General features: G+C 40.8%; 1 protein-coding gene across 1 annotated transcript in view; it reads right to left on the bottom strand.

The window, feature by feature from the left end:
* Nucleotides 1-5,576: 5,576 nt before the first annotated feature.
* The window catches only part of ube2j1 (ubiquitin-conjugating enzyme E2, J1), a 44,886-nt gene continuing 30,917 nt past the window's right edge, over nucleotides 5,577-19,545 (bottom strand). The window contains exons 6-8 of the mRNA XM_087778761.1: nucleotides 10,387-10,516; nucleotides 9,921-10,043; nucleotides 5,577-6,165 (exon numbers count right to left, since the gene is read on the bottom strand). Of these exons, the coding sequence (XP_087634887.1) occupies nucleotides 5,893-6,165; nucleotides 9,921-10,043; nucleotides 10,387-10,516 (526 nt within the window). The 3' untranslated portion in view covers nucleotides 5,577-5,892. The remainder of the gene's footprint in view (nucleotides 6,166-9,920; nucleotides 10,044-10,386; nucleotides 10,517-19,545) is intronic.

Genomic DNA, 19,545 nt, shown 5'->3' on the forward strand with positions numbered 1-19,545 from the left:
GATCCTGATGCTGCATGTGGTCCTGAGCCTGCATGTGGTCCTGTTGCTGCATGTGGTCCTGATGCTACATGTGGTCCTGATGCTGCATGTGGTCCTGATGCTGCATGTGGCCCTGATGTTACATGTGGTCCTGATGCTGCATGTGGCCCTGATGTTACATGTGGTCCTGATGCTGCATCTGGACCTGAAGATACGTGTGGTCTTGGTCCTGCATGTGGTCCTGATAATACAATATGGTCCTGATGAAACTTGTGGTCTTGATGCTTCATAGGGTCCTGATACTGCATGTGGTCCTGGTGCTGCATGTGGTCCAGATATGGATCTGATGCTACATGGGATCCTGATACAACATGTGGTCCTGATGATACGTGTGGTCCTGATGCTACATGTGGTCCTGATGCAACATGTGGTCCTGATGATACGTGTGCTCCTGATGCTACATGTGGTCCTGATGCAACATATGGTCCTGATGATACATGTGGTCCTGATGCTGCATGTGGTCCTGATGCTACATGTGGTCCTGATGCCGCATGTGGTCCTGATGCTGCATGTGGTCCTGATGATACATGTGTTCCTGATGATACATGTGTTCCTGATAATACTTGTGGTCCTGATGCTGCATGTGGTCCTGATATGGATCTGATGCTACATGGGATCCTGATACACCATGTGGTCCTGATGCAACATGTGGTCCTGATGCTACATGTGGTCCTGATGCTGCATGTGGTCCTGATGCTGCATGTGGTCCTGATGCTGCATGTGGTCCTGATGATACATGTGTTCCTGATGATACATGTGTTCCTGATAAAACTTGTGGTCCTGATGCTGCATGTGGTCCTGATATGGATCTGATGCTACATGGGATCCTGATACACCATGTGGTCCTGATGCAACATGTGGTCCTGATGCTACATGTGATCCTGATGCTGCGTGTGATCCTGATCCCACATGTGGTCCTGATGCTGCATGTGGTCCTGATGATACATGTGGTCTTGATGATAGTTGTGGTCTTGGTCCTGCATGTGGTCCTGATGCTACATGTGGTCCAGATGCTGCATGTGGTCCTGATGCTGCATGTGGCCCTGATGTTACATGTGGTCCTGATGCTGCATGTGGCCCTGATGTTACATGTGGTCCTGATGCTGCATCTGGACCTGATGCTGCATGTGGTCCTGATGATACATGTGGTCCTGATGATAGTTGTGGTCTTGGTCCTGCATGTGGTCCTGATAATACAATATGGTCCTGATGAAACTTGTGGTCTTGATGCTTCATAGGGTCCTGATACTGCATGTGGTCCTGATGCTGCATGTGGTCCTGATATGGATCTGATGCTACATGGGATCCTGATACAACATGTGGTCCTGATGATACGTGTGGTCCTGATGCTACATGTGGTCCTGATGCAACATGTGGTCCTGATGATACGTGTGCTCCTGATGCTACATGTGGTCCTAATGCAACATGTGGTCCTGATGATACATGTGGTCCTGATGCTGCATGTGGTCCTGATGCTACATGTGGTCCTGATGCTGCATGTGGTCCTGATGCTGCATGTGGTCCTGATATGGATCTGATGCTACATGGGATCCTGATACAACATGTGGTCCTGATGATACGTGTGGTCCTGATGCTACATGTGGTCCTGATGCAACATGTGGTCCTGATGATACATGTGGTCCTGATGCTGCATGTGGTCCTGATGATACATGTGTTCCTGATGATACATGTGTTCCTGATAATACTTGTGGTCCTGATGCTGCATGTGGTCCTGATATGGATCTGATGCTACATGTGGTCCTGATGCTGCATGTGGTCCTGATGCTACATGTGGTCCTGATGCTGCATGTGGTCCTGATGCTACATGTGGTCCTGATGCTGCATGTGGTCCTGATGCTGCATGTGGTCATGATGATACATGTGTTCCTGATGATACATGTGTTCCTGATAATACTTGTGGTCCTGATGCTGCATGTGGTCCTAATATGGATCTGATGCTACATGGGATCCTGATACACCATGTGGTCCTGATGTAACATGTGGTCCTGATGCTACATGTGATCCTGATGCTGCGTGTGATCCTGATCCCACATGTGGTCCTGATGCTGCATGTGGTCCTGATGATACATGTGGTCCTGATAATACTTGTGGTCCTGATGCTGCATTTGGTCCTGATATGGATCTGATGCTACATGTGATCCTGATGCTACATGCGATCTTGATGCTGCACGTGGTCCTGATGCTACATGTGACCTTGATGCTGCATGTGGTCCTGATGCTACATGTGGTCCTGATGCTGCATGTGATCCTGATGCTACATGTGGTCCTAATGATACGTGTGGTCTTGATGCTACATGTGGTCCTGATGCTACATGTGATCCTGATGCTGCATGTGATCCTGATCCCACATGTGGTCCTGATGCTGCATGTGGTCCTGATGATACATGTGGTCCTGATAATATTTGTGGTCCTGATGCTGCATGTGGTCCTGATATGGATCTGATGTTGATACAACATGTGGTCCTGATACAACATGTGGTCCTGATGCAACATGTGGTCCTGATGCTACATGTGATCCTGATGCTGCATGTGATCCTGATCCCACATGTGGTCCTGATGCTGCATGTGGTCCTGATGATATATGTGGTCCTGATAATACTTGTGGTCCTGATGCTGCATGTGGTCCTGATATGGATCTGAAGTTACATGGGATCCTGATACAACATGTGGTCCTGATGCAACATGTGGTCCTGATGATACATGTGATCCTGATGCTGCATGTGGTCCTGATGCTGGATGTGGTCCTGATGCTACATGTGATCCTGATGCTGGATGTGGTCCTGATGCTACATGTGATCCTGATGCTACATGCGATCTTTATGCTGCATGTGGTCCTGATGCTACATGTGGTCCTGATGCTGCATGTGGTCCTGATGCTGCATGTGGTCCAGATGCTGCATGTGGTCCTGATGCTGCATGTGATCCTGATGCTACATTTGGTCCTAATGATACGTGTGGTCCTGATGCTACATGTGGTCCTGATGCTGCATGTGGTCCTGATGTAAACCTGTGCTGAATGAAGTCAAGTCTAGAATGAGAACGAGGGTGTGATTATCAATAATCAAGCCGAACACACATGAGACTGATGTTTCCAGGCGAGGTGTGGTGCAGCAGGCTGGAGAGTGAACTAGCTCAGGGGGTGAGGGGAGGTGAGAGGAGGAGATGTGTTTAATTAATACACGGAGAAAGTGAAAAGGACGTGTGTGAGGCTGTTATTTCTGAGCATCCTTCTCTCACACCAGCGCCTGTGATTATCGTGAATAAATGTGTGAGCATCAAAGGACGCTTCTGATTCATCCCGAATTATGTTTTGATCTTCAGTCCCTCTGAAGACCTCACTGGTTCAAACTCAAGACTCAGTAGACCATGTTTAGATGGGTAATCATGAGAGAACTCATGGGGACAAAGGTTGTTCACCTAATTTTCAGGAACTCCAGAATGATATTCTCGCGAATCCTTCTTCCCGACCTTCTCGACTGACGACTCTCTGACGCTGTCACTCAAAATGATGCGTCAACAGTGAGAAAAAGCTCATTATTCCATCGATGCAGATTTCTTATTCACACCATTTACCTCACCTTCAGTTCTTGACATTCAACATGTGATAGAGTTGATAACAAGGACAAGTACCAGCTGACATTTACCACTGAAGTGTTTTTTTTTTCAGTCAGAATGCAGGAAAACAGCAGAAAGTGTTTTTGCACCTGAAACACCTGCAAGGAAACGACACGTTTAAAATAAAAGGTGTCGAGACAAAGACATGGAAACGCAGCTGGAAGTCCTTTGAGTGTGTGCAATAATTTAACTGCATTTTGAAGCTGAAATATTCATGGGATTATGAAAAATAATATAACATTAGGTATATATGGAGAGAATAGGAAGATGGTTAATTTCTATTTTTCTTTTTGATTCAGGTCACTCTTCATCTGCCGCTCTTTCAGAGAACGTTGTGAGCCGTCACTCTGCCTTCCCTTAATGGAGACAACTATTGTACCAAAACTGTTGTTTTTTGCTCACTCCTCACATTTCCTGCTACTTCTCCGATGATCTTTTATAAAAATAATTGTTTAAGCCTCAGGGTTTTTCACTCAAAGATTGGATGTGAAAACTCAAACTACAGATGGGAGTCTGTATTTCTAATCCCTTATAGATTATATAACTGGATCCACCGTCCAAATATAGCGTAGTTTAGTAGAATAGCTGAAAATGAACAGGGGAAAAACAAAATTCAGAATAAAATAAATAAGGTTTTTAAATTATTTTAAAGAATTATAATATTAATCATAGTGCATATTAATCATATTAATCAGCTGGTTTTTGAGACTTTTTTTTGTTTTATTGTTTTATTTTTGCACCAAATGTGTTCATCCTAAGTAAAAATAAAAAAAAAATACTAAAATGTTTACTATTATTGTGTATTCTTATATATCTCTGGGAGAAAGAAGAACTTTTAAATTTCAGATTATGAAAGGGAAATCGTAACTAAAAGCTTTTTGTTTTTCAAACGCATCACAAGCCAGAAGGTATCCGTGGAGGTATTTCTTGTTCTAAAACACTGAGGTAGAAGAATTGGTCAGTGTTTTCTTGCCATGTTATGCCACGTTGTTTTAGCATCGCTACACTCTTTGAACTCATCTATCCAAGTGAACTCTTCGACGGTGATCTCTGCCCATCTCCACAGGTGGTCGGTGCTCTACTTTCTCCCCTGCTCGTCTCATCTCTTCTGACATATGCAAGTCAGTGAGGAGTGTTGATGGAGGAAGGTTGGATGAAGGAGCAGCAGACAATATCGTGGAAGCTTTGAACCAACCAGGAAGGATGTGCTGGCGGAACATACTGGATCGGGTTTTCATAAACCAGGAACATGTTTTTAAACCAAGTCTACAGTATGTCATGTTTGACAACTGTGTATGATTAATATAATTTATTTTTTATTGAATATTGTGCAAACATGAAAGTGGAAGTTTACCTGTAGCTTGGTGGACACCACCCCTTATTAGGCAAATGTTATGTTATCAGTTAAATTACGATATAATCAATAAGGGAAATAAAAATAAAATATATAAAAATATATATATAAATGAAATCAACCCATACAGTGTTTTCTGAACGTGAAGTTAGTGTTCACGGCTCTGTAAAAGTGTGTTTTTTTTGGCTGGGTGTGCACATCATTTAGCCATGCTCAAGTGGACATTTGATGAACTGCAGCTTTGTTTTGCAATTCAGCTAATGCTTTTGTTTTTAAAATTGGATGTTGCCCCTTAAAGGTGACTCAAAAAACATTTTAAAGAATATGGTTATAACTGAGACTCCTGGATGTAGGATTTACCTTCATCTGCTGCTGGGGTTTGGTCATCAAAGCAAATGATCATTTTAAATACATGCCCTGTGTGACCACGTTTTATGAAATGATTTATTTTTTTTAAATATTTGCAAATTCAGTTTCACACCGTGTATGCAGCTGGTTGAGCGACTAAACTTTTGACAGACAAGTTCGTCACCACAGGATTTGGGTAAAAGTCCCATTTATTTTCTCCCTGGAGATGAGAAGATCGGAGACGACAGAGGAAATAGACGAGTAGATGTTACATGAATCATGCAGAGCTCCATCAGAATGGTCCCCAAGATTAAAACAATGATGTTTCATTGGACATTCAGCTCCAGGAGACTTTAAAGTGATTTTCACATTGATTAAAAACAACGCCCGGGGGGGTGTAAGTGAGAGGGGGGACACCCCTCTTTAAGGAATGGGAGCACCTGTGGAGAGAGATCCCTGTGCTTATAAGGGAAAGTGTCAGCGAGTGCTCAGGAGGAGGAGCATCAGCTCCTTGGTCACAGATCGTAGTCGAACTTGTACTCGTTTGAAAGGTAGATCCTGCGGAAGATGAGCGCGGCCAGGACGATGGTCAGCACCACGATGAGGACCACGGAGCCCGCCTGGCTTTGATTCCGTTGCTGGCGAGCCCTGGCGATGACCTCGGGTCGGCTGGCCGCCTCCCGGGTTTCTCTTTGGTTCTGCTGCTGAGCGCGACGCTGACGGGGACTTTGTGGGCGGCTGGCGTTGGCTGGCGTAGTGGGCCGGGTCTCCTCTGTTGGGACCACCGCCTGGAGCAGGAGAGAACATCACAGTGAGACAAGAGCAGGGGATTCACTTGCTGGCAGACGGTGATGAGATTACTGCATGCAGAGCTGGAGTTTTGCTCCCAGATTAAGCCAGATGCAGGATTTGGCTCAGGACCTGTTACATTGACATTTGGATGGAAATTAATGGTAAAAAATAATGCATCTGTTATCAATAGCAGATGCTCACGGACTCTTGATACACATAATATAAAGTCAGAATTGAACCCCTACAGGTTCTTCGACAGCTTTGGGGTCCGAAAGTTTCTTATCCAATACGCGCTGCAAGGATTTGCAAAAAATACATTTCTCCTCCAGTTAAAAGGCTTAAAAGTGAATCAACTAAAAGCTTCACAACTGAAAGTTACAAAATATAAAGGAAGGAACCGCTGCACAGCTGCATTCACCAGAACCTCTGAGCAAAAATATCCAGCGTTTACGCTCACATAATCTCTTTGAAAATGGCTGCAAGTAAACAAAAATGATACGTCCCATTTCCAAGCCCATGTATTTGTATTTAAAGAGAGTAACGTTTCTGTGCTGATGTGTGTCGAGATATCTGAGGAGTTGATCAAGAGATCTTCTTCAGTAAACCGAGGTCAAGGGTCAGACAAAGTGTATTTACATTAGAGCCGCAGATGTTCCTACTTTTGAGAAGGAGCAGTGGAGGTGAACCCGGAAATACTCGTCTAAGATTACCCTCCGGCGGCACAACATACCAATCCTCTTAGGCAGAAACATCTGGATTAGACTGGCGGAGATGAAGAGAAACACAAGCGTATCCATGGCCCTAAATGCCACTAAGTACAGCCACTGAAACGTTCTTCTCTTAGAATGAAAGGCGGTTTCTTTTCAATGATTCTATTTACCTTTCAGAAAGTTTCAAATGTAACGTATAATTTATTAGATTAAGAAACATAATGCTATAATATCAGTTGCAGATGGCCAATGACAAATATATACATCTTACAATTTAAAAAACAAGTAAAACGCAGTGACACGAGGAAATAAAAGCATTAGCAAACTGCAAACTTCTCTAAATGAGCGACTCATTATAGACGGACAATTACAGAAATACTAACAATAATATGAATCGACTTCCCTCAGGATACGTTCAACAGTAAATAGATCAAGAAACAATGTTGATAATCAAACATGATGTTGTGTCGCGAGTCATTAACACAGATGAGCTTATTTTCACGATCATTACACATCACAATCGTTCAGGAGAAAACAACTAAAAGGTTGTAAAAAGAGGGTTTTTAAGAGCAAAGCAATGAATGGTTCAAACATTGAAACAACTTTTCAGTTCCCAAATAGAGCATAACAAATGAAACGTTGCATCAAACCCTTCTCTCCTTTTTACCATAACGACTCCGAGCACATCTCGGCACAGCAGACACAAAAACGGGATTCCATTGTGGTTTCGCAAAAATGTACTTTTTCATGCCGTCCTCACTGAACAAAAGCTGCTTGCAGTGGCATTTTGTGTCAACAACAGTAAGAGAAGTAAACAACAGCTAGAACCAAGTCATTTAAAATTGTTGTCCCTCATCCAGAATTCTATCAGAGGTACTTCAGAGTTTGTCTCTTCTGCAACAACTTAGAAATGCAACTTAAGATCAGACAGTCTCAGTGAGACCAAAACCCTCAGCAGGCCCACAAACGTTCATTACATGCACTGATGTGAGGGAGGAAATGTGTATCTTTGCTAAACTTTCAGACTCGCTGCGAGTAAAAAGTTGTGATCCCTCACGATCTACAAGAGCCACACAGTGGCCTGTACATCCCATGTCATCATGTCTTTGCTTAATCTTTAAATCTTATTCCAGGTCAGATCATGCATCAGTCTGTATTCTGGGAGGTGAATGAGTCATTTATTAATTACCGATAATGAAACTAACTATAGTAAAGACTGATTTTGGACCCATCTTCTGGACTCATTTAAAGTTTTTGCATAGAATATAAGTTTCCAGTGTGGCGACTCGCACTGAAAGTCCTCGGACGATGTATGCAACACTATATACTGACGTGAAACTGCTAAACTGAAACATAATCATTTCTTCATAACCAGTTGGGAAATCCCACGTTTACGTGCTTGAAAGATAACCGATAGTGATACCCTAATATCCCTAATAAACAGCATCCTTGAACTAATACATCCCTACTGTCTTGCTTCACTTACTGGTCAACATTGATAAAGAAGTTTGGGCAGGGGTCAGCGACCTTTACCACTCAAAGAGCCATTCCTACAATAAAGGAAACAGTGGGAGCAGCAAAACCCTTTTGACTTTAAATAGGAAATATGATACCATATAAAGTTTACTTACTTTTTTTTGGCAATATGCTATTATTAAAGAACACTATAAATTAAAGGTAAATGTGATAATTCAGCCAAAATCCAAACTTTTTCACCCATTTTTTTCCTCACCCTCACGTTGACTAATGGTTAGGATCATTTTATTAGTAATCTGTACCTTTTGAGAGGGCACCCATCCACAACTAGTTTGCGGGGGGCACCAGAGGCGGTTTTACAAAGGGCCCAGCAACGGTCGGTGTCCCTGGAAAAAAAAGGTTTTGCCCCTCTGTCACCTCCGTGAGCAGATTTTAAGTTAAAAGAATCATTTGATCCTTATTGTTTGCATTTTAACCGTAACTAATATGAGTCAGTGTTTGATATGGAAACGGCAAACAACACACCGTACTACTGTGACAGGAGTGCAAGAGTGACGCACAAGGCTGAACATGCAAATTTGTCAAAAGAGAAAAAATATGATCTGACGTTATGTTATGGTGTTTACCACCCACATGTGCTCATCAACGTCACCATCTGTTTCTGCTAAATAGGGAAGATGTGAAACATGCTGGTAGTTTAAATTAAACATTAATATTTATTGCAGCATATGTGCCGTACTCTATAAAAAACGAAAATGAAAAAAATATAATTAATGAATATAAGATACAAATTAAATATGAAATGAGCTAAATTTTATGTTGTTTGCGATACATTTTTTAAACATTAAAGCTTTATTGTTTGATCGAATTTTATTGGTATTTCTTAAGTGGACCTGTGATTAAACCTCGGCCCTGAATTCAAATTTCTCTAGATCTGCCACTGGTGGAGCTTTAAAAGTATTGTTCAAACATTCTCGTTATTCACTTAAAATTGTTAAAATCCCAAGCATAAATCGTCGTGTACATCAATGAAATTATTATAAAGGAATACTAACAATGATAATAAGTGTAATAAAGTGACATGAATGAAATTAAAATACAAAAGGGGAGAAATGTCATCAAGTTAACTCATGACACGTGGATCATCATCCAGAACTGCTGCACACAGCAACCAGATTTCATGCGAGTCCAGGGTAAGTGTTGACTGCTGACAATTCTACTCTCCATGTCCTCACTATCTTCTTCAATGATTCTTGTGGGTGCATTAGCTCATATCAGCAGAAACAGTATTGACACAATCATTATTCTGCCATTATGACTTCAAAACTATGAAGAAAACTGGTACAATGAAAACGATAAGAGATGATGATGTAGAGTCACATCAACATTACTTTCTTCCACATTGAGCAGAGTGACCTTCAAAACAAGTGATCAAATAAAAATATATATATTCAACTTCACAATAAACTTCAGGTAAATGTCAAGATGAACCCCAGAATTCTTAGAATAGAGCCAGAGGTTACATTGCTTTATGGATGTGTAGTTTATGAGGTGGAAACAAGTACCTGGACTTCAGCGAGTGCTTCTGCAGGCTCCTGGGCTGCAGATGTGTCTGCCGTGGAAAGTGAGGGAGAGTCACTGTTTGCTCCTGCTGAGGCACTCTCAGAGCTGGGTCTGGACGACTCTGCCTGCATGAAATGACATCAAACAACTTCAGCTCACTCCCTCTCGCCACCATCTATCAGGGCTTTAATAGTCTTTGGCATCAGAGTTGTGACAACAATATTTGTAGCTAACAGTTCAATAACAGCGAAGAAGTAAAAACGCATGTCTTTTTATAGTAGATAGTGAGTTTGTGTGACCACTGAAATAAAGAAATAAAGTCCATTACAAATGGTCAGCTAGACACGCAGCTCAAAACGGCTGGTTATTAATCCGGATTCAAACTTCAAAACTTCTAATTAAAAAGCGGAGTTCTCACAGCCAGCGAGGAAACCATGGTAACAGCAGCTGCTTGATGTGACCTTGTACCTTGAAGTTGATCTGTTGGGCAAGTTTCTTTGCTTGGTGGTCCTCTGGGCTGGGGTTGCTGTTGGGGTTCAGAGGGAGCAGAGCGGAGCGCATTGAGAAGCCACAAGCCTCGCAGCAGAAGTCCTGCGACCTGCCAGGTGACAGAAGGTACACGACTGAGTTGGCTGGACGGAAAAAGATGATTTTATTGCATTCAGTAGTGTTTATTTCAAAATAACGTAATTCAATTTTGAACAATGTGCCCACAAATTAAAATGACAAATGTACTTTAAATCCCAAGGGGCATAAAAATGCTCATTATGCTCAGTTCATTAAAAACATTTACAATGTTATTCATTCATTCTTTTTCTATGCCGCTTAATCCCTTATGGGGGTCTCGGCGGGGACTGGAGCCTATCCCAGTTTTTTCAGGCAAGAGGTGGGGACACCCTGGACAGGATGCCAGTCGGTCACAGGGCACACAAAGACAAAACCATTCACACACACACACTCATTCCTACAAGTTACCCAAGTTCCCAATCAACCTTCTGTATGTTATTGGACTATGGGAGGAAACCGGAGTGCCCAGTGTAAAAGTGTAAACCCACGCAACACAGGGAGAACATACAAACTCCACACAGAAAGGTCACAAGTTGACTCCCTCCAAACCGGCAACCTTCTTGGTGTGAGGCGATCATTTAGCATGTTTAACAATGATATTTATTTTTACCTCACATTCTGTACTTTCTTTTTTTCAATCTAATCCTGTACGTATTATGAGAGTGTCTGTGACTCGTATACAATATAACACAATTCTAGAGGTTAAAGGGAGCAGATTAAAGAACAGTGGAATTAAATCTGCCTCTTATTAAAACTTATCTCTTTGGCAGAACAATACATTTACTTCATAGTTAAATGATGATCCATGCGATTATATACGTTGCTATGATTACTGTCAGTTTTGTTTAACTCCAATTCAATCTTAAAATGTCGTCCAGGGGTCATCACTGAACAAAAAGCAGTAGCAGGAGTTCAATTAGAGCGTAATGGCTCCGTTTATGAAGAACATCAGCTGGTGGGCGACGCACTTGTCACTCCAGCTCACTCTCAGCAGCCAAGTTTGCGGAGAAATGGACCTGCCAGGTGCTACAATAATTACATTCCACTGAGCCGTCTCCCACTATCCGATGCAATTATACACCGGCTTGTGTTTGTAATTAATTATCAAGAACAATTACGGACCTTCCACAACGTCGAGCAGGTGGACCAAGACAAATATGACACATTCAAAGCCGTGTTACTTTCTTGGCAGTTGGGGCGAGATCAAATTTGGAATTTATTAGCTCAGTTTGGGTTCATCATTATGTTTGACACACATTACTGATGACATCATCACATCTTAAGAGATAATATTTGACAGCGCAAGTGGAGAAAGTGAAGACGATCCAGCCCTGGAGAGTTCGCTGTTTGCAGATGTGCCGACGTCAGGTTTAGGATGTGTTACAGAGAACTAATTTCTCCTGCTGATGCTAGCAATCTTTGAAGGAAATGAAGACTTTTTTATCAGTATAGTTTAAAATTCAGTCAACTGTCCAATTTGACATGTGACATGTTCTAATTTGAACACTGAGACAAATGAACACAAACTTAAATTCAGACAGGATGTATTTGAATTATTAAATATAAAATACAGTTGAAAAGGAAGTGCACATATTTCTTTGGATAAAGGGTCGAAAAACAACATTTATCGGTACCACTATGATGTCATTCTAATCGGCTGACCAAATGACATTTGATAAGATGCAACTTGTATATCTATAAACAGTGAGTTATGTTATCACTTCTTTAATTGTACATCATGAAGTAAAGACGACAAAACAGCATTTACTCTTTTGTTATGATGTTGCATACGACAAAACGTCTTCATCAAAGAAAATGACAACAAGTGAGCCCCGGAGGTGAAATGACAAAATGCATCACTACCAGGATGTTGACGAGACCCTTCAAGTTACTGCACTGAAGTCAAACGCTACCAAGATAATAACAAAGCGAAAGCCAGCTGGAGATTAACTACAAGCGAAACACAATGCTAAACCTCTTACCAAAAAACAATTACCCTAAAATAATGGACTTTGTTGTTTTCGGACAAGCAGTCGTTTTCTGTGTCCATGTACTAGTACGGACAGCATACAGTTCAGACAGTTCAGATTGCAAAATGAAGATGGTGAATTGTTTGTTGAAAAAGTTATCAGCACGACCTCTTTTAGTTTGCAATTTACCCTTTTTCGTTTTAACAATTTGAGTTTTGTATTGTTAATATGTCAATACACTGTGTTCAAAATTATTACGCAAATTTTATTTAAGTGTTAGAAAGATTACATTTTTTGTTTTACAATTAAACTCATCTCATAATCTGTTGCCGAAAAGCGTGATTTAGTTCAATGCCCTGGGCAAAGTATGGATCCCTTAGCCATTTCATGAAAACTTAAGCAGGATCATCGTACTGTTAAGAGTTTTGTGGCTGATTCAGAGCAGACACAGGTTCCTGCAGACGAAGGCACAACGAGGAAGGTTTCTTCCAGACAAAAACATCGGATTAAGAGAGCAGCTGCTAAAATGCCATTACAAAGTATCAAACAGATATTTGAAGCTGCTGGTGCCTCTGGAGTCCCACGAACATCAAGGTGTAGGATCCTCCAGAGGTTTGCAGATGTGTGTAAACCTTCTATTCGGCTCGCCATGAACAATGCTCACAAGCGGAAACGGCTGCAGTGGGCCCAGAAATGTTCACTGATGAGTGCCATGCAACCCTGGATAGTCCAGATGGATGGAGTAGTTGATGGTTGGTGGACGGCCCCCATGTCACAACAAGACAACGTCAGCAAGGAGGTGGCGGAGTCATGTTTTGGGGCAGGATCATGGGGAGGAGTGGTCGGCCCCTTTAAGGGCCCTGAAGGTGTGAAAATGACCTCTGTAAAGTATGTGGAGTTTCTGACTGACCACTTTCCTTCATGGTACAAAAGAAAGAACTGTGCTTTCCATAACAAAATCATCTTCATGCATGACATTGCACCATCTCATGATGCAAGTAACACCTCTGCATCGTTGGCTGCTATGGGAATAAAAAGAGAGAACCTCATGGTGTGGCCCTCATCCTTCCCTGATGTCAAACCTATTGAGAACCTTTGGAGCATCCTCAAGCAAAAGATCTATCAAAAGGCTATTCCGTCATTCTGCAAAGACATTTAAGTAGAAACTGTCCAAAAACTCACAAGGTCAAAGGATGCAAGAATTGTGAAGCAGCTATCACATCCTATGTTAAAATGCAACTTGACCTGTTAAGATGATTTTGATTGAAATAGCATTTTATGTCAGTAACTATGACCTCCTTATGCTGCACATTTTAAAAATGAGCATTTTCAGTTATTAACAAAATGTTATAAAACTCTGTCGTGCGTAATAATTTGGAACAGTGCATTTTAAGTTTTTTGATTTAAAAAGAAAACCAAGTTATCATTAGGAGGTTTGTTCAATAACATTTGAATTCATTAAAAAACAGTTGATGACGTGAAAATGATGCTGACTGTCGTGGATCGACTATTTAGGAAAATCTGAGAAAAATATAATTTGCACAAATAATATGGAACACAGTGTATATTTGTATATTGATCAGTATTATTGTTATTTAATGGGATAGTGTAATTAGTAAAAAAAACAAATAAGGGTAACTTTTTGTCTATTTCAGTCGCTAAGAAAAATTATTGGTAACGACCATCGGTGGCCTCCTAAATTTAAGTGGATAAAACATTGACAATTTGGATTGGAGAGCTTCAACTTACTGGGTGATGGTTTGATTTGCTACTTCAATTTTTTCACATTATGTTCTCATAATGCTAATAATTCTGATTAAAGTATGTTGTCATCAGTTCAAAAAAGAAGTCACACAATTGCAGTTGGATACAGTCGGTGTAGAGAGAAGATTAGGGTACATGGAGAACCGTAAGGTCAGGGATGAGGCAACTGATTTATATTTGATTTTATAACCACTAATGGGACCCTAATAAAAGATGAGACTCAAACTTTAATCAAACCGAATAGCCTATTGCTCTGCTTGACGCCTTGGGATGTAAGCAAGCCCTCGTCCTCGCTGGGTCTTTTGAAGAACTGCTGACTGCCAACATTGATAAAACAGAGGCAACACCGAGCGAAAGTGAGAAGCAGTTCACTTGTAGAAAGTCAACACTGTTTGATGCTGAGCCACATTAAAGATTTACTAGAGGTCAGAATGTGTCGTGCACAAACAGAGACGGAGAGGAGGCTTGTGTTCCCAACTTAGACGCACAGGCCGTTTTTCATTTTTGGGTAATTGTAGAAGTTGGCTATGAAATTATATGGATTTTCCTCAAAGCTGAAAACAAACTGAATGAACCTACGTGACATTAACTGTGGGCATCTAAAGACCTTCTGACTGCAGGATAAAAAAGCTTTTCTCTTGACATGGAATAAACATCCTCAGACGGGGATAATCAGCCTTTTATTTACAGGAACTCCACATCAGGGTTCAAGCAAAACTCTTGTTGGCGCAGTAGTGAAGATAAAAAACAGAAATAGATGAGACTTCAAAGAGTGCTGCATGCTTTTTTTTCACTGAGGAAAGCTAATCATCTCCTGCAGCAGCTAATGGATGCCACAGCTGCAAAGCTGATTGTTGCTTTGAGAAACACACATAATCGCAGACACGTTCCCTTACCTCAAGGTTGCAAGCCAAGATATGGCGCAACAACAATACTTCCTGTTTAATTAATCAAAAACAAAACTGGAATCTGATCATGCAAGAGGGGGCACAGAGGTGCAATTTTTGACAGGGTCGGCCTGTGTGGCTGACAATCTCTGGACCCTGACAGCTTAAGGAGAGACACCAAATGGGTTTTACGGTTGGTTGATGGTTCCCTCACATTATCAGCTGCTATCTGTAGTGGATCACCAAGAGATCAGTATAGGATAAAATAAAAGTCATATTTGGACATCTACAGACCAGTAGAGTACTTTCTCTTTCTGTGTCCACATAGTATAATAAATAAACTATTCTTTATATATTAGATATTGAGAATAATCTAGTGCAAAGACCTCTTTTGCGGTTGACTGGTTTAATGTCGGCACCATTCTCAGCACAAATAAAATGGCATGACCTGCAAAAATAAATGCTAAGCCTATAAAATCTCACCATAACACTGAATCAGCAGGAGCCCTGGTTTCTCTGTCAAACCTATATAGAGTTTGTGTTTTACTCTTTTTTTCCCCACTTTACTTATTTTAAGGTAAACTTAAACAAATTGGCTCATTTAATAAAACACCTTTGGGAAAATAAATAACAACACGAAACAAATTAAACAATTTTTTCGTCTTCCGGTTCCCGGCCCAGTTTTTGGGGACAACTAATCTAGTGGGTAACAAAGTCAATCAATCAATATTTTCATTACCATTAAGATATTTACAGACCATAATTAAAATGAACATTAAATCCATCCATCCATCCATCCATCTACAACGTTAGGTAAGATTACTAGTCAGATGGAGTGTTGAGCTGATGCGCTGCTCTTAATTTAAAAAACGGAAGTTTAATTTCTACTTCTGAATGACTTTTGGGATATTACAGCACAGCTACCGTGATCTCCAGATTAAAGTGCGGCTCACAACTGTAGAAGCCCGAACGACGGATAGCTTGACTGCACTACGATGTCAGCACTGTTTTGTTAAAATGTTATGAGTAAGCGATCACGGTCTGTTGTATTATAAAGATAGACAGAGACGCCAAGAACAGAACTTTGCTTCTGATTGATTAAAAATTAAATGGTGCATTCCGTGATTGGCTAGATATAAAGTACCAATATTTTTATCATGAAGAAATAAATATATAGTATTGAATAGATAAATATAAATGTCAAGTGTGGTGTGTGGTGTGACAGTCACACTTAAAGTACGACACCTGGCAGCTCTGTGATAGTAGGTATAAAATATTCCTATGAAATACAATACAAGTCTGAGGCGAGTCTCGTCCAGAAGTATGCTGACAACACTGCCATTGTTGGATGCAACAGGTACAACAGCGAAGACGAGTACAGGAGTCTGATACGTGACTTTATGGACTGGAGTGAGAGGAACCACTTGCAACTGAGCACTTCAAAGACCAAGGTGTTGGTCTTGGACTTAAGTAGGTCCAGGACAAAGCCACGTCCAGTGTCCATCAGAGGTGACCAGGTGGAAATAGTTGACAACTATAAGTACCTCGTGTGTGGCTGTAAACTGGACTGGTCCTGTAACACAGACCATGTGTATAAGAAAGTTCAGAGTAGACTGTACTTTCTGAGGAGGCCCCAATAATTTAACATCAGCATGAAGCTCCTCTGCATGTTCTACCAGTCTGTGGTGGCCAGGGTTGTGTTGTATGCTGTGGTGTGTTGGGGTGGGAATGTGTCCAAGAGGAGTGTCAACAGGTTGGACAGGTTGATCAGAAAGGCTGGCTCGGCAGTGAGGAGATCACTGGACAAACTACTGTCCATCATGGATGATGACAGTCATCCTCTCAACACTGTCATCAGTGACCAGAGAAGCAGATGGAGTGCACAAATGCTCCTTCCGCAGATGCAACACTAATAGACTCAGGGACTCATTCAATCCTCATGCTATTAGATTGTATAATTCTGAGTTTGGGGGAAAGATGATCTATGTACTTTATCTTCTGCCTTAGATTGTGTAATCTTGAACTATCTTTTAATAAAAACGTTGTTCTTGTTCTTTTATGATCTAATCGTCTGTGTTGCTGTGTGCTGACTGGAAAAACAATTTCCCGAAGGAGACCTCTTGAGGGATCAATAAAGTTGTATCTATCCATCTATTTATCTATCTATCTAATCACAACTTCAGTCATGACAGTGTGTTTGGTCCTTGTTATGATGATAACTGTCCAAAGACCAGGTAATCCTTTAAGCAGGACAACATTCTCTTATTCTGGATATGGTAAATAAGCAACAACAGCACAGAGGATATGTGTGATCATGGGGGATGCTGTGGAGCTGTGGATGGTGGAGGCTGTCTTGCAACAGCTAATGGGTTACACCAAAGAACACCAAACTACTATTAATCAGTTCCAAGATGTAGATATTAAGAATTAGCCAGGTGGTCATAATCGTATGTCTGATTCAAATTTATTTGCATATCTAGTGCACACAACTCTATAATGAAGGCATTGTTTGTTGACTACTTTAGCTAAAATAATGAGGCAGTTTACAACCTGCGGGAGGAATTGGTTTTAAATCAGTTTTAACCACCAATTAATGTTAGAAATGATCCAGTCCTGACCTACTCGCTTTCCTGGGGGCACTAAAATGATCACCAGACATCTATGAATCTATGAAGGGCGAGCAAATGAGGGCAATAAAAGTGAAAGATCGTGGCATGGCAACATCATATATTTAAAAATAATTGGGGGGGTAAACAATCTAGAGCGGCAGTGGAAGCTTTGATACTAATGACAGTAAGAGAATCTTCATTTCAACTGTGAAGCTGAACTTGTTGAGATTTACTCAATATGATCTCCCATAACCTTTGACCACTAAGAACGAACAGCAAGTCCAATCAAGTAGATTAAGTGTTGGGCCAACACGATTCTTAACAGCTCAAGCAAACAATGGAAGCAACTCAGAGGTTACGGAATAAAAGTGGAAACAAGAAGTTGCGAGCTGGTTTTGTGGAAGTGATAAGTTTGTTTATTGTCCATAAAAGTACTGGGATGTTCAGAAGAATACAAATGTCTTACCCGCCTCTGACACCTCTTCATTACCACAACACTAAGCCATAGTGACAGGAACCATATGGATTATCTTTCAAGATTGATCGTGCAGATTAAAAGCACAAAGTGGAGGAGAATTTTTTTAATCTCATTTTCCCAGGTTCATTTTTTGTTGTACGGCTAGTTTGGAAAAATAAATGCACTGATAAAGTCACCCCATGGTGTTTTATTTTGATTTATTAGAGTACACAGTGCTTGTTGAATAGGTAAATCTTGCGTGCCGAGTCCTAAATTATTAATACATCCCAGATTCCATAGCCACATACACACAGAGGTTTGGCGGGGTAGAGCTAACCCCTGCCCATGGTTTGAACATCAGCTCGCAACACAGTATACATGTTCAATCAAACACTTCTGTTAAAATTAACTAGTTAAACACAGGTGTTGAATAAAGGTAAGGTAGGTTTAATAAAAGTAACATGCTAACAAAGGGCTATTCTGAAGCCAGGTAACAGTAAGACATGCATTTTACTATCTTAAATTATTGGACTAATATACATATATATATATATATATATATATATATATATATTGTAGGTCAACAGACATATATTTTTTGTTGCACTTTGACAAGTCCACTTTCTCAGAGGGCCTTTTACTTGCGGTGTGATTACATGTTGGTAAAATGAAATATAAAATACTCTTCCTGAACTTTAATTCCCTCTATAACCTGCGCCTACATACCCGACTGAACTCCTCCACATACTGTAAACACACCCTGCCCTGGAATTTTAGATTATCGTCTTCCATCAACTTCACTAACCCTTCAGCTCCAACAATCTGAACATTATAAATCACACTTTTTTCCAATCCCGTTTATTCACTGTGACTCAATTTAAAAAGTAAAGGCTTGCTCTTTTGTTTCCTTCTATTCTATCTGCATTATTGCGCGGACAAAAAGGTACAATTATCAACATGCCCTGGTGATATCATGTAAATAGGAGTCCTCAACTCTTTTGCAGAAGTGATACATGGTTTATATTGATGTTGTGTTTGACAAAAGTTAAGCAGAACTAAAACACACGCCTACATTTTTTTTCTTTGAATGTTTCCTTTGTCATGGAAGCTATATTAGAAAGTAGGTCTCCACGCAGAAGCATGTATACCAGGTGTCAGGTATGATTGACACTTTTAATATTCTCTACCAAGCCTTTATCTGCAGCAAGTGTTTGTTTGTGCTCCCACACCTAAGCTGGCACACTTCCTTGGCATCTTTTCTTTATTAAAAAGACCCTGAAGTTTCAAACTATTAGACAAAAGCTCACCTGCTGTGACGGGACTCTACGGTAAATGACAACTCAAATTCTCGAGAGCGCGTAGACGAAGCAAAG

This window comes from Callionymus lyra, chromosome 17, assembly GCF_982586985.1.
Source record: "Callionymus lyra chromosome 17, fCalLyr1.hap1.1, whole genome shotgun sequence".
NCBI classification, from domain to species: Eukaryota; Metazoa; Chordata; class Actinopteri; order Syngnathiformes; family Callionymidae; genus Callionymus; species Callionymus lyra.